Source organism: Rhinolophus ferrumequinum, assembly GCF_004115265.2.
Source record: "Rhinolophus ferrumequinum isolate MPI-CBG mRhiFer1 chromosome 5 unlocalized genomic scaffold, mRhiFer1_v1.p scaffold_110_arrow_ctg1, whole genome shotgun sequence".
In the NCBI taxonomy this organism is placed as follows: domain Eukaryota; kingdom Metazoa; phylum Chordata; class Mammalia; order Chiroptera; family Rhinolophidae; genus Rhinolophus; species Rhinolophus ferrumequinum.
The window spans coordinates 3,849,009-3,865,681 of record NW_022680355.1 but is presented as its reverse complement, the minus strand read 5'-3'; the positions used below and the strand labels follow the sequence as shown (position 1 = coordinate 3,865,681).

The 16,673-nt window shown below is 35.9% G+C and overlaps 1 protein-coding gene across 2 annotated transcripts in view; it reads right to left on the bottom strand.

Moving 5' to 3' along the window:
• The window catches only part of SLC39A12 (solute carrier family 39 member 12), a 69,638-nt gene that overhangs the window by 28,474 nt on the left and 24,491 nt on the right, over positions 1–16,673 (bottom strand). The window contains exons 6-10 of one of the 2 annotated variants that reach the window (XM_033100687.1): positions 15,439–15,610; positions 9,934–10,106; positions 7,063–7,215; positions 4,617–4,724; positions 1,961–2,027 (exon numbers count right to left, since the gene is read on the bottom strand). In XM_033100687.1, the coding sequence (XP_032956578.1) occupies positions 1,961–2,027; positions 4,617–4,724; positions 7,063–7,215; positions 9,934–10,106; positions 15,439–15,610 (673 nt within the window). Of the gene's footprint in view, positions 1–1,960; positions 2,028–4,616; positions 4,728–7,062; positions 7,216–9,933; positions 10,107–15,438; positions 15,611–16,673 lie in introns of both variants that reach the window. The other variant, XM_033100686.1, reaches the window with a different exon arrangement.

Genomic DNA, 16,673 nt, shown 5'->3' with positions numbered 1-16,673 from the left:
AGGAACACACTGTGCATATTAAGATAATTCAAACATTATTCATCAGAAGAAACAACAAGCTTTCACTGGTAATTTATTCATCACAGAATTATCGATAACATTTTACCTTTCCTTATGTACCTGACAGGCGTATTGAGTTCCACATTTCTGACTTACTAGAGATTTTTCCATGAAACATGGGCTGGACCTTGTATCATTTTGCTTTCTGTTTATTTAAATCAGACTGTGGATAGGATTTTCGCATCCTGTCTTTTGAAACACTAGCTGAGCTCCACCAATGAGGTAATATGAAACAAGTAATCAAATATTTGAAGCTAATTCAATATGTCCCTGGCAAAAGGGCAATTGAGTAATCGAATTTTGGTTTGTTCATTTTTCCTTCTATATGCCAAACTTGATATCTGAAGTCAAAAGATATGAGGCCTATAAAATATTTAAATAAGACCATGTTACTCCCTGATCTGGCATCCACTCCCTGCTCTTAATCTGTCTGCGCAGATCCTCCTTTCCTCTTTTTTCTTTCAAAAAACAAAGAAACAAACAAATGTTTATTGTAGGCCTACTAGGTGCCAGGCATTCTAACATTTCTCATGAAACTGAAGATTTGGCAGGAAAAATTGTACTAACGATGTCCTGAAAGCAGAATTGTATAGACTATATAATTACATATTTTCAATCAAATAAATTACAAGAGTTAATATATCTAACGCTTTTAGAATGGTGATTGGTACAATCATGGGTGTTCTTATCAATATTTATATCACCAACCACATTGCAAACCAGAGATAAAGACCATTCTTATTTTTATTCTCCATTGCATACACAGTGCCAGAAACATGGCACATCTTCAAACATTTCTTGAATGAATGAAAGAAGGTGAGAAAACATGGATGCGTGCATAAATGAATGATCACAAAGAAGCTGATGGTGAATTTGCATTTCCTTAGTTCCTCCATTTTGGAGCTTACTAGCTGTGTAATCTTGGGCAATGACTTACCCTAACAATTGGTTTCTTCATTTGTATAATTTGGATAATATTCTTACTTCACTAAATGTAGAAGGATTAAACGAGATAATCCATGTCTAGTTTTTAACACTGTGGCTGGCATATCATAACTGTTAAATAAATGGAAGCCATTTTTATTATTGGGTATTCATTATGGTAGAATAGGAATAACTAATCATAGCTGTTTCACATTAAAACATTGGGAAATTGTGTCACAAAAGAGTAATATAAATGAGAAAAATGGGGCAAAGATTCAGGAGCAACTGATGAAAGCCAAAAGAGACCAAAGAAAAAATTCTAAGAATTATTCAGAAACATAAGCAAAATGGAATAAATTCCTATTGAAAATCAGTAAATTAAATTCAGAAATAGGGAAAGGCAGAGAAATAAATTTATACAAATTATACAAATTAATTATACAAATTATACAAAATGAATTATACAAATTAATTATAGAATAAAATGTGAATAATGAGGTATTATAGATTTGAACTCCGTCATCTTAATGATAATATTACAAATGAGATAGACATTTGTGATCAATTTTTAGAAGACTATGATGGAAGACAAAAAAAACAACAATAACAAAAAAAACCCAATCATGTCTTCAGACTTCATAGGAAGTGAAAAGCTCAATCATCATGCAAACATGATTTTAAAGGAGCTCTGATAGCCACATATGTATTTACGCTAATTGAAGTTTTTAGATCAGTTTTAAGCAATTGTAGAAAACAAAATTTTTTAAGAATGGAGTAAAGTTGACATGAATGGTGTGTTTGAAAGACTGATAGGAATGAGTCTTTATTAAAAATTCTACTGCAAAGGTTGTAATAATGAAATACATACCCAGTATGAAATTTATATGGTTTTGACACATTTATTTTAAAGCAGGCATCACTTTTTTCTATGGCACTCTCTATATTTAATGTTTAGCTTTTTTTAGTGGGTACTCACCTTTTCTGTTGGAGGCTGTCATAGTGCCTATAGGAATTTCAGCTGCCTGGAAATCTTCTGGTCCTTTCTATTTTAAATTAAAAATAATAATAATAAATGATGGAAGATATGCAATAGCCATCATTTTACTAGCAAATGAAACATCTGAAATCATGCTGATTTTTAAAAGTTATTTTAATACTGTAGAGAATATTACCATGTTTGCCCAAAAATAAGACCTAGCCGAACAATCAGCTCTAATGTGTCTTTTGGAGCAAAAATTAATATAAGACCTGGTATTATGTTATATTATATTATATTATATTATATTATATTATATTATATTATATTATATTATATAAGACCCGGTCATATATTATAGTAAAATAAGCCCGGGACTTATATTAATTTTTGCTCCAAAAGACACATTAGAGCTGATTGTCCGGCGAGGTCTTATTTTCCAGGAAACAGGGTAGAACTTCTAAATAAACAAATATAGAAAGTAGGGCTGAGAGTGAGTCTGCAAGCATGCTTTTGTACTATGTGCACTGAGATGAAAATAGCACTCCTATGTAGATCAGAGTCTCTCATAGAGTGCTAGAAGTTATTGAGACAGTCTGTAATTCAGACTTCTAAATAATGTAAGCCTTTCTGAAACCCAAAAGTTGAAGAAGAAAAAAAGATTCTTGATTCTTGACCTAATTTGGTCTTCTCCTATAGAGTGGGTTGTGACCTGATCTCTAAGCAGATCATGCATTGTGGATGGAGAAGTACCCCCATGCCAACCCAGCACCTCATTTCACGCATCGTAGTATAATACTGTTTTTGTTGCTTTGCCAACTAGACAGTCAGTAAAAGAAGCTTGCTGATTAAGAAAGGAGATCAACAGACTTACAAGAGACAAATATACTAACAATTTAAAAGTCTTCTCATCCTTTCATATGACAGGAAAGTGAGATTTTAAAGTTGACATCTATAATATGAGTTAAGATTACGTGATTTATTTCAGAGACTGACTCACTGTTCAATTTCTGGAAAGTCACCTCCCCTCCCTATGCCTCAGATTCTTATTCTATTACACAAGAAGAATACTTTTTATCTGCCTTTTGAATATGTTCTTTTAAAAGCATATTCATATAATTCTATCATCCAAAATTGTGGAGACACAAATTTAATGTGTAATGTAAACATCTTTTTTTTTTAATGTAAAACAGAGAAAGTAAATTTAAAGTGCACATGTTGGAATAATAGCAGCTATTCAAAAGATGTAATGACAGGCTATTTTTGAAAAATGGATGCTGAGAAGGTAAGACCTGTCAGATACAGGTTTAGAGGAGGAAGACAGCCTTCTTGCCTGAAATTGGGGGATCTAGAAATAAACAAAAATATGGTCTTTTTACATTATATCAAAAGCCTGATTGTAATCAAAAAACTCCAGAATTCCATTAAAGCACAGGAGTTCAAATATTTATTTTAGAATTTTTTTTCCCCAAAAAGCTATATATTGTCACACTATGTAAAGTCATTTAGAGGCAAACATCCATGATTCCTTGTTGATTGAAAGGGACTGTAAGTTCCCCTCCTTCCTGAAACACCGGAAATTGAGCCAAATGGTCCTTAAAGTTCATATTATTTCTATTTGCTTAGGTTGATCTTGCAGCTTAAATAACCAAAGAAAGAGTGACTATATTATTAGTGAGCTAGAATATTCAAATACAACCAAACTCATTTAGTTAGATCAGAGATTTGCTTCTGTGCATCTTGGTGTTATAGACCTGTCATTCAAACAGAAGGAACAAGGTCATCATTAGAGTGATTTTAAAACTAATCTCAGTGTGAAGTTAACTTCTTTCAAACTACATATGAAGAATCTAAACAATAAACACTACACCGCTTTTAAAACGGTGTTTTTAAAGGAAATTTTTTTGTTCTTATCTCTGAGTTATCTCTAGATCTGCAGTTTACTGGCACTGTGTTAATGTCTCAGGAGGAGCTTACTTATCTCTATTTAGTTAGGGACCTACCCACTGTGTAAACCCCTACCCCAAAACCATGGTTATAAGGAGGCAAGTCTTCTCACATCATATATTCCTTTCGTAGTTTTTCTGTCCCTTTATTTGTTACTTTGAGAATTAGAATGGGAATATTGTTTTCAACCTGACTGGAGGTTGTGTTCGGAGAATTCATGTGGAGCATTTTTGTCATGGAAAATTCAATGTAACAAAGGCCCTTAAGCTATGAGACATCTCACTGAACAGAATCGGTTCCCTCCTGCATTGTGATGTGAACACCCACTCCTGGATGTACTAACTAAATCCTTGTTCAACATTCATTTGCACCCACCTAGCCATGGCTAAGGATTACTCAGAATGGAAAACTAAAGGTCAAGTGGTTTATAAAAACTGATAAACAGCAGGATCAAGTTGCTGCATATTTTGTCAATCTGAGTCATACGTGTTTCAAAGTGGTGCAGATAGCAATGATTTAAATCTGTGGAAAATGCTTTTTACTCTTTAAAACAGGTGCTTGGCAAAGTTTTCCAAACTATTTATTATAGTTGAGAATAGACAAATCAGGAGTGGAATCTGTACCTACCCTACTGTTTTTTATCTATTCATCCAGGAATGAAAGAAAGAAGGTAATCAAACCAGCAAAATACTTCAGATCAGTAACTTACCAACTGGATAGTTGAAGCAGATTTGCCTTTGCTTGACTGGTCACTTAATTCGGAGTTGAGTGCAAGATGGTGGGAATGTCCCAGAGGCCCATTAACCAATGACACGCCCTGCTGGATGAGGATGGTTGAAAATTAGTGCTGAAGCCAGAAAAACACAGATGCAGCCTTTGTCAGTTCCATGGTTCTGGTTAACAGTTTGCATATTGGCCGGAGTGGTGGTGACACAAAAAGAGTCATAGGAGGATTTCATCATTAAAACAATACTTGCTAAAATGTCTCCCCTCAAAGAAGCACAGGACTGCTCTGAACCATTACGCATATTCAGAAAGCTTTAAGAATGCAAGTTAAAAAATGTCTAGTTATGATTTGAAAAGGCTTAAACACTGGTGTTTTTATATTGTCTTTAATATTTTTTATTTTTCAATTACAGTTGACGTACAATATTATATTAGTTTCAGGAGTACAACATAGTGATTAGACAGACATCCACAGAACTCACGAAGTGATCACCCCAATAAATCTAGTACCCATCTGACACCATACATAGGTATCACAATATTATTGACTATATTCCCTATGCTGTACTTTACATCCCCATGACTGTTTTTATAACCGACAATGTGCGCATCTTAATCCTTTCCCTTTCTCACCCACCTCCTAAACCCCCTCGTATCTGACAACCATCAAAATATTCTCTGTCTCTACAAGTTTGTTTCTGTTTTGTTTATTTTGTTTTTTAGATTTCACATTTATATTGTCTTTTTTATTTACTACAAAATTAAATTTTGAATTCTTTCTGATGGCGATATCAAAAGGATGATCATTGAAACTGTACTGCATCCTGTAACAACTAAATGATTAGGTTGGTGCAAAAGTAATTGAGGTTTAAAAGGTTAAAAGTAATGGCAAATTACTTTTAAAAACCACAATTACTTTTGATCCAACCTAATAATATCTCTAGAAATGTATTCATCAATTAAAGCATTTATAGCTTCTCAAATATGCACGTTCTTTTTATTTTATACAGTAGCATGAATCTTGAAATTATGTTCTTAAAACTAATTTTAAGTTCCCTGACACGTTCAAGGACAATCTGAACGAACTAGATTTTTAGATGTTCAGAATCGATTTCATTCATTTCCATCCTGGTTAAACGTCTAACTATTCCTTATGGGTTGATATGTTGACTTTGTAATTTAGTTTGTGCAGTCCAGGAATGCTGATCTATTGTGTAGAAATGCTGATCTATTATTGTTTTTTGTGCTGTTGAGATTAGAACTCTTTTTGTGGAAGTGAAGTACCTACAATTCTAAAGCAGAGCCATGATCCAAGCTCGCTGTCCTAATTTTCAATTACTATAGCATCCTGGCTTGGGCCCCCAACCAAAGAACAACCATGCTTCATTAAATCAGAAACTTTACAGGATTTTGTTTAAAACCTGTTTGTTATGAAAAGTTTCAAATATACAGAAAAGCTGAAAGAACTGTAACTTGAACACTCAGATACTGACTTCTTGGATCCTACCATTGGCATTTGGTTATATCTATTTTTGTCCCACGTCTATCCATCTATCATCTCTCTACCCACCCATAAACCATCTTTTTTTGATGCATAGAATAGAATTTTTGAATAAATTTACAAATGATAATAAACAGGGGCTGGTGTTTGAAAAGACTACTAAAGTCTGAGCTGAGAATAAGCATTATATGTTATGTGAACATAGACAGTCAGGGATAAGTAAAAAACCATAAGTACTACAAAGCCTCAATACTTTGTAAAGAAAACTTGCTTTATTTTAATCTCCTGGAGTCTTTCATAAGTGTTTACTTTTTTAACCATTCCACCAAACAGTTCATCTACTTTCTTATAGGATAATGTGTACGAGCAAAAACAAAACAAAATTAAATAAATAAATAAGCCACACTGTATTGTATGCATCATATACGTAGAAATCGATCAAATACAGGCACGAGGAAAGCAATGATTCAAGGTACAGAAAAAGATCTGTCACAAATAACATCCCTGAACTTCTTTTAAGTGCCCTGAGAATAGAAAATAATGAGTAATTTTGTGAATTTACAAAATTTTTGTTTGCTTATTTATTTGTTGTTGGTTAGGAAAGACATTTGGAACAATGATTAGTAGCTAGGCTCTGGGCCCCTTCACTCTCAAGCGTGAAGTAGTCTCCTGTTTCTAAACTAGCTAGAAGGTCAGAAAGCAGGTTGTAACACGGACATCAATGGGTCAGCAACAGATGCTTGAAAAATTAATAACCATACTTACAGAGTAGCTGCCAGTCAGAACGACCTGTGTATTTTGGAAATCAGAGCGCCCTCTCTTACACAGACAACTTCATGAAGATGTCAATTTTGGACAAGTACTTTCTCAATAAAAAATGAATATTATGAAGCCCTACGGCAAAGGATAAACAAAATTTAAAATATACCTTGGGACTTGGTGATACAAGAAGAATAAAACATTTTTCTATCACGAAAAATCCATGGATGCCTCCAATCAATCCCAACAGTTTCCAAATGTGACCTTTGCTTTCATGGAAATGTCCAGACTCTGAGGCTTCCTGCTTATGTAAACCAAGAACCTAAAAAAATAAAAATAAAAGAGAGAGAGAGAGAGGCATAAAGAAATAACTTTCGATGACTTAAATATTAATTAATAGGTTCCGTGTCGATTATACTCGACTTTCGTTCCGGAGAACCTCATGACAACTGAAAACATTCAAAGCCCAGTTTGATTTAAATGTATGAATACTTCTGAGGTAGGATTTAATCACAGTGAAAGAAAATGTGTACAAGAGAAAAGAAGGGAGAGCTTTGAGTAGATTCTGCTAATGAACAGAACAAAGCCTAAACTTATTTCAGTAAGTGGCCTAAATTTTCATACATTCTCAGTCATTTAGCTGAATTTTTTTTTCAGGAGTTCAATGTGTATCTATTCACAGCACTGTCTTAAAACAATCAATCTATTTTATATCCAGAACAAATATAAAGATACATTTCATCTGGGGTTTATTGTCCCATTGCTCCATTGCAATTAAAGAACACTTTTAATAAATGTTCCAAGAAGTCAGAAATCCACCTGAAAGACATTTTTCCGTCGCGTGCATACTGTACACCCACCAATACTGTCAGCAGTCTGGGACACAAAAGATATAAGAAGCATAAAAAGGATATAAGAAGCATTAGGAATTTTCCTCCAGTGACTCATCCCATTGGTTGACTCATTCAAATAGTTGACTTCATGATTTCTTGTGTGCTAGTAAATTGTGATGTACCACATTACGTCCCCAGGAGAGGCAGTTTGGAAAATTGCTCAGTGGTCACCACATTTGGGTATTAATGACCATTACATTAAAAAGAGGAAGAAATTATATGTGTATATAGCATATGTGTATATACTCATACATATATGTAGATATTTACGTGTATATATATATATATATATATGCACACACGAGTACATGAGTGAATATATACACTGAGTTTATGCACATAATTAAAAACCAACATATGTTAGTCAATTTTTCTTCTGGTAAAGACATTAAACGATACCCACCTAATATTTATAATTACCGTTATTTCAGAAAATAAAGAACATTGTAATATCGTAAAACAGGAGGAAAAAATCCACAATCTCAGAATAAAATGTAGATTTATGAGTTGAATAAAGTTAGTTAAAAAAGGAAATCAAGACAGTGACTTCTTTTTCTCATTTCTGTGCCCTCCTTTGAACACCTATCATAGATCATATCCAGGAACCACTGATTTTTCTAGCTTTCCACCATATTTGTACTGGATCATTCGTCCTCTTCCCAATAGTTTTTGCCCTTGTCTCTTTCTTCAAGTAAAGCAACTGCCTTCCAAATTTCATGAAACCCAGCTAATCTTTTAAGTTTCCCTCCGTAACACAGTCTCTGCAGAGCCACTTGTCAGTTCCACTCACCCCAAATCCTCCAGCTGCCTTGAGCTGTGTGCTCCCCCATCAGGGGACACCCAGTAAGCTTTAAGATCTTTTTTGTGTTTCCCAGGATCCTGGAAATAAACAGCTCTGTAGCCACTGTGGTGACCTAGAAAAAGGCCTTGGCTACCGCCTCAAGCCAATAAGCTCTGAACTATTTCCAGAAAATTAGATTACAAGGGAAATTAAAACGAATAATGGTTTGTTTCATTTCTCCAATGTTCACTTTTCAGTTTTCAAAACATCTAATAACTATTGAGCCTCTAAGCAACAAGAGTGACCCTGTAGGAAATTGCCAGAGGCTTGTGGAAATTTTTAATATCTCAGCCTTGGCGAGAGGGAGGGATCATTTGTCCATCATTATCCGTCATAAGAGATTTCAGAGGAAATAGATGCTCTCATCTGAAGACCCTTCTGCCTGAACTCTTTTGCATCTCAGGTCGCAGTCCTTTCATTTCTGACAAATAAAGAACCTCAAAGACTTCAACAGAACCAGCTTCCTGGTGCTCACATTTTTCTTTAGAAAAATTTAGATGCTCTTAGTTGGGCAAGAATGAGAAATTCATTTTGATGGTTCAAATGCAGAAAGGTTAATGATGGTGCTATTACAGAGGTACGGGCAAAGTCAGAGTATGAACATGGAATAATGAGGCACCGAGAAACGAGCCGCCCCAGGAAACCATTACCACTCAGGGCTGAAAGGGCAAAGGTTGGAAGTAACGTTACTGGAGCTCAGTGGGAGGTGGAGCTGGGGAGAAGGCCTCCGTGGGGGCTGCAGGACTGCAGGTAGGTAATCAGCTGCTTCTCAAGTAAGTACCAGAGCCAGGAGAGAACTAGGGAGAAATACCCCTGCCGCCCTCTCCTCCTACCCTGACTTTTCGGTTGCGCCTCCCATTGGCTGAACCCAAACAACAATGCATCCTGCAAGGGAGCTGAGGGGATGCAATCTTCTGGGGCACAAAAAGCAGCAGAGGAGGGCAGAGAATGGGACGGATGTGTTTGGGGGTAACTGGAGAAAAACCAATGCAACGTCTTATAGCCCATTCATTTTCTTTTACAGGTAATTAGTAGATGCTTCATGAATTTTTCTTAATAGGAATCTATATCTGGTCACCTTTCTTTATTTCAAAAAACTAAGAATACCATAGGGTGAATGTAATGACCGGTCATCTATTTTCTCCTCCAAGTGCATTGGGGGAATAATATTCACTGCCATGCAAACACTGGCCACTGTATCTACTAATATCATCCAACTCACTGAAATTTTGCATAAACACCTCCAGTGGCTTACTGTAAAGAGAAATTAGAAACACTCCGTGGGAAACAGAAAGCAGCAGCTTACCTCAGGGATAAGGTGGAGCAGAGCATCCCCAGAGAGTGTCCCAACAGCCAGGCCCACAAACAGCTGTAAAATAAGGCTGTAGTTCTCTTCACATCTGTGGAAAAGGATCAGTGTGGTCCCGAGCATGGAGCCCAGCGTGAGCAGAGTCACAGCCGCTGTGCTGTAGCCATATTCTAAGTCAGAAGGAGATTGCGAAAGCAGTCAGTGCTCATCACCCTCTGTAGTGCCTCAGCTAGTAAAATGCCAAAAGAATCCATCTTACAGTACAGCTGACAGGGATATGAAATTGTTTTATCAGAGTTATACTGGGCAAAAGGTTTTCATTGTTAAGGAAAATAAAGATTTTTCACCAAATAACCCCATTGGTTTAAAGTTACCCAGATGATCTCTTGTTAAAAATCGCTGTGGCAAGATTTCATTCTTTTTTATGGCTGAGTAATATTCTATTGTACGTATGAAGTCTGACAATTAAGTTTGCAAACTTTGTTGCAACAATGTTGCTAACCTTTTTTTGATATCAGAGGGAGTATTCATTATGAATTTGCACCAACTGGACAAACAGTTAACCAAGTTTACTATTTGGAAGTGCTGCAAGAAAAAGTTAGATGACCTGAACATTTCGCCAACAATTCATGGCTCTTGCATCACGACAACTCACCAACTCACATGGCACTGTTTGTGAAGGAGGGAGTTGCTGGCCAGTAAACAAGTAACTGTATTGGAACACCCTCCCTACTCACCTGATCTGGCCCCCAATGATTTCTTTCTTTACCTGAAGATAAAGGAAATATTGAAAGGAAGATATTTTGATAACATTAAGGACATCAAGGGTAATATGACAATAGCTCTGATGACCATTCCAGAAAAAGAGTTCCAGAATTGCTTTGAAGGTGGACTAGGCGCTGGCATCGGTGCATAGCTTCCCAAGGGGAGTACTTCGAAGGTGACCATAGTGATATTCAGCAGTGATGGTTGTGGCACTTTTTTTAGGATGAGTTCGCGAACTTCATTGTCTGACCTCATATTTACCATATCTTCTTTATCCAGTCTATTGATGAGCACTTGGGTTGCTTCCATATCTTGGCTATTGTAAATAGCACTGCAGTGAACATAGGGGTGCATATGTCTTTTTGAATTACCATGTTTCCCCAAAAATAAGACCCAGCCGGACCATCAGCTCTAATGCGTCTTTTGGAGCAAAAATTAATATAGGACCCAGTATTATATTATATTATATTATATTATACTATATTACATTACATTACTATATTATATTATATTATATTATATTATATTATATTATATTATACCCAGTATTATAATAAAATAAGACCAGGTCTGATATTAATTTTTGCTCCAAAAGACGCATTAGAACAGATGGTCCAGCTAGGTCTTATCTTCGGGGAAACACGGTAGTGTTTTGGATTTCTTAGGGTAACTATCCAGAAGTAGAATTGCTGGATCATAAGGTAGTTGTATTTTTAATTTTTTGAAGAACTTTCAGATCATTTTTCCTAGTGGCTGCACAAATTTGCAATCCCACCAACAGTGTACGAGGGTTCCCTTTTCTCCACATCCTCACCATAGATACAGAGAACAAACTGATGGTTGCCAGAAGGGAAGGGTGTTAGGGGAGAAGGGATTAGGAAATACAAATTAGTAATTAGAAAATTATCACAGGATGTAAAGTACAGCATAAGAAATATAGTCAATAATTTTATAACAACTATATATAGTGCCTGGTGGGTACTAGACTCATCAGAGGGATCACTGAATAAAGTATATAAAGGTCTAACCACTATGCTATACACCTGAAACTAATATAAAATATTGAATGTCAACTGTAACTGAAAAAAATAATTTAAAAAAGCTTCAGTGGAGCTTTATTATCTACAAGATAAAATCCAAGTCTTTTTGTTTAAAATAAAACATCTTCCATAAACTGAAGGAAAAAAAAAATCACTGTGGCAAGCAAAGACTGAGCTAACCTCCTAATTCCAAAGAAATTAATTTCTCTCACTTTAAATTATAATTTCTGCTGAGAGACTCTGGTAATGATTTCCATCTAGTCACATTTACACCTTTTGAAGGCAAAGAAACAGTGTTACAGAGGTAGCATATGGTTTAGGCCCATGTAGATTTATGTTTGTGTACAAAATGAGTACTTTCTTCCAAAAGTTCTCAAAATTATTTGTAATATCAAAAGTGTTTATCATTCTCAATGACTAAAATGAGTGATTGAGGTAGTAAAAACTGATCAATGAATGTGTAACAGTTGATAACATAAATTTGGACTGCCTACATTTGGGATTATTACTATAATATTTTATAACCTCCAAATGTATTCCGTGTTTCTAGGCTTCTAGCTTTTAAAAATATATATTCAGAAAGTACAAGTTTTAAAATTATTCAAACAAAAACAAATGTGTGTGAGAGGAGGAGATAGAAAGGAGAAAGGAAAGAGAAAGATTAAAAGAGAGGGAACAAATGGCTTCCAGAGTCAAGTATAAATGATTTGGGAATAAAGAATTATTCATACCACCGGTTTCTTTCGGTTGCAGATAATTTAGAACAAATACTGTTTTCTACTTATTTATAAATTACTAAGAAGTCATAGCAAACTGGTTTGTAAATAATGAAGGGAGGTAATTACAAAATTAAACTATCACTTCCTTTAATGACTACAGATAAATAATTAGTTAAATCAAACAATTTAGTTATCATGCTACTTAAAGCCCTCATCTTAAAGTTTGTTATAATAAAAAAATACTCCATTCTCATTTTGCTTGTACTTTTCTGGAAGGTTCATCCTCTCTGCATTAGATCATATGAACTACACTATCTGATCATATGGTAATAGACTTGGGATTTTAAGGGGACCTTTACTGAATTATAAGTTATAAATTATACAGGGTCCAATATTAATAGAGTTGGTGATATACTCAGAGGAGACAAAAAACTTTCAAACTTCAATATTCCCAATCTCATCATCATTCTTTTGCTGTGAGGGAACCACTATAAAATGACAGTTGTTCAATGGATATAGAGTTTCAGTTTTGCAAGATGAAAAAGTTCTAGAAATCTGTTGCACAACAATTTGAAAATACTTAATACTACTGAACTGTACACTTAAGAATAGTTACGAAAAAGTTCCTGTATTTTTTTTTAACCACAATTAAAAATGTAAAAATAAAATGGTTTGGAATGGTCATACACCCGCCTAGAAGTTTCATTCTGTTCTAATTTAGTAAAAAAAATACCTTTGTCATGAAAACATCCCTAGAAATATTTAACCAAGTTTCAAATCCCATTCTTTTACAGGTAGATTGTGTGGGATTGTCCTTCTTCTAATACATAAATTTAAAACATGAAGATTGAAGTTGAACGTGAGCATTTGGGTGTCTAATAAAGTTCAAAGTTCCCACATGTTTATGGTAGTAGCTACTGAAGATCCTACAATATCAAGAACTCACAAGGACAAATTAGGGTCTGACATTTCCCAGGCAAAGTTTCAAGTTCTTCCGTTCGTTTACCCCCTCCCCATTGTCCTGAGGGCAACTATAGTGGTGCCAATTAGAGGAGAATGGATGTTTCCTGACATTAGAACTTAGAGATCTTTTTAGGTCCTCTGTGAGTCAGATTTCACATGTTCCCATGTGGCAAGGACATCCTCTGACTTCTGCGGCCACCGGCTCTGCTAACTAACTTACCCCACTAACTAACTCCTACAGAGGTGCCATGGCATCTTGATTGGAGTCAGGCTACTTGCAGACTTGTGCTATGTAAATGTTTCCCATCGCAACAATAGAATTTGACCTAATAAATTCTTAGCCGCTTATGAACAGCTACTTGCATGGGTCTGAAACTTGATTTATACGTGACCATCATGATCTTTCCTGGAAACTCAGCTGGAGGTGGTGCTTAGAGGTTGAGTTTCAGCACATTGGACATGATCGTCTTAATAACATCTTCCTGTGTCCTTCCCTCTCCATTTTACGTTTCTGTGATTTCAAAAGGCCAAACACAAGTACATCCCTTGAGATACTTAAGGCAATATTTTAAATTGAGGACTGAAATGTTTTTCTAGGTTCTTCAGTGAGTGTGATGTTTGAATTTTCCTCAGGAAGACTACTCCTTAGAAGAGTCTAGAAGGTCATTAGAAAGACAAAAACTTTTTCACAGATCTTCAGTTCATAAACGCACTTCCAAGTGGCCTGTATGTACCAGACACTGGGCCATGTGGTGAGAATAGAAACATGCTCATGGAAACTCCTAGGTGCCATGGTCTATGTACTTCATCCATTTTTGAGCCACCACTGACCACCAGGTGCTGAATTATTTAGCTGCTCACTTTTAATGAAGCTTTCTGCCTCTAAGTGAACGTGGAGTTTTAGATATTTAAGCCTGGCATATTTTTGTTCACTTAAAATCTTCAAACAAGCTTCTTGATGCCTTGGAATCCACTGTGACTTAGAAGTGAGTAGCTGAACAATTCAGCAAGGATGGACTTTGAAGATTGTCTCAAAGAGAAAGAAAGGCATCTCTGAAAAAAAATAACATATATAAGGCCCTCAGATCAATGGTAATATTTAATGGTTGCATGGATTAACAGTCACATTTTTACTATCCGTCATGGATGTTCTTAGGCTATAGTTTAAAATATATATATATACAGTGCTTTAAATTACAGAACACAGATTTGTGCACATTATCCCATTTGAGCCTGGCAGGTACCCTAAAAGCCTAACAGTAGGGCTCACCTACTGCACTGATCCAATAGGACACAGGTGAGTGCTTATCCAAGGGATACCTGCCAGGTCTGGGAGGCTGATACCTGCCTACACCGCTTGCCTCTGTCCCAAAGCAGCCTCTTTGGATTACCCCAGAGTGCCTTCATTTTTTTGTATATGTGCCAGGCTGTGTGAAAGGATGGAAAGCCATGTAGGACATCACTGCTTTTCATCGTGCAGAAAAAGAGATGGGCTCGGGGAAATAAAGAGATTTCCGAAGATCACAGAGTTGGCTGGGGATAGAAGCCATGACTCAACTCTACATTTCAGATTCTAACATTACGTTCTTTCTTTTACACCATGCCACTTCTCAATTATGCACTTTTAAGTTGGTCTATGACTGAGTCCTACATAGGGGATAAAATCAATTTATATAAATTGTATACAAAACATAAAATATTTGTTGAAAGCTAGCATGGCATAGTGGTTAAAAACAAGGACTCTGGGGCCATCTTGCATGGGTTTGAATCCCAATTCCATCACTTACCAGCTGTGTGTCCTTGGGCATGTCACTTAACCTCTATGTGCCTCAGTTTTCTAATCTGTAAAATGGGGATGATAATATCTAGCTCATAGCATTGTTATGAGGATTAAATGAGTTGATAAACATAAAATGCTTAGAAAAGCACCTGGTATATAGTAAGTATCCAGTGTTCACTGTTATTATTACATATATTTTGTGCATAAGCCCTCTGAGAGAAGAATCAGAACTTACTCTCCAGAATGGTAGGTGGCAATTTTGCTTGTTGGTCCTTGGGCAGCTGGCAAGAGCAGCTGAGCAACTGCTGGATGATTCCTGGACTCATTTGCTTAAAGCCCTCCTTAGAAATTGGTGAAAGGCTGTCTTGTAGAAAGATCTGTACCAGCTGCCCAGCAGAGAAGCAAGTCTGTGTGGGAAAAATAGATATTGTTACTAAGTTCAGCACTGCAAAGTCGCCATCAACTGCCATTCCTGGGGAGTCAGAGCTAAACAGAATGGCTAAAATGGACATGTGAAGGCATATCATTTAGCGTTTACACACCAGCTAGTTCACACAGCATTTGCCAATTGACATCCCTTCTCCATGAAAACAATGGAAATCGTTGTTTTTGCCAACTGATATTTACCTAAATATTTGCAATTTTTATATTGTATAGGCATATTTATAAGAGATGAGGATAACAAATAAACAGGAAACGCAACAGGTCTATAAAAATTGCCACAAGGCATTTGTCCATCTCAGAAGTGTTAAAGGCTGATGTTGTGTATTAAAAATTACATTTAAGGGTGGCCAGTGGGCTCAGTGGTTGGAGCGCAGCTGGTCACAACACCAACCAAGGTCGCCAGAGCTGAGCAGCGCCCCCCACAACTAGATTGAAAACAATGATTTGACATGGAGCTGATGGGTCCTGGAAAAACACACTGTTCCCCAATAGTCCCCAATAAAATTAAAAAAGAAAATTACATTTAAAAGTTTTAGTATGTGAGTAAGAATGGTATATAGTTCCACCAGCACAAATGGATGTCTTGTATTGAAATAAGACCCCAATACAATATTTTTCTGATCTTTAGTTACAATCAATACCATGTTTCCCCAAAAATAAGACCTAGCCAGACAATCAGCTCTAATGCATATTTTGGAGCAAAAATTAATATAAGACCCAGTCTTATAAGACTGGGTATAATAAAACATAACATAACATAACATAACATAACATAACATAATATAATACCAGGTCTTATATTAATTTTTGCTCCAAAAGACACATTACAGCTGATTGTCCAGCTAGGTCTTATTTTTGGGGAAACACGGTAAGTTATTATTATTATTTTTAAATCAGTGATTAAAAGGCTTGTTTCTTCAGGGCCAAGAATCTTTTCCTTTCTGTTTCCATATGCATAAATCTATTTCTTTCCGTCTGGCCTTCTCTCTTTTAAAAAACACCTGGCCATATAAGCCCAACTCTGAA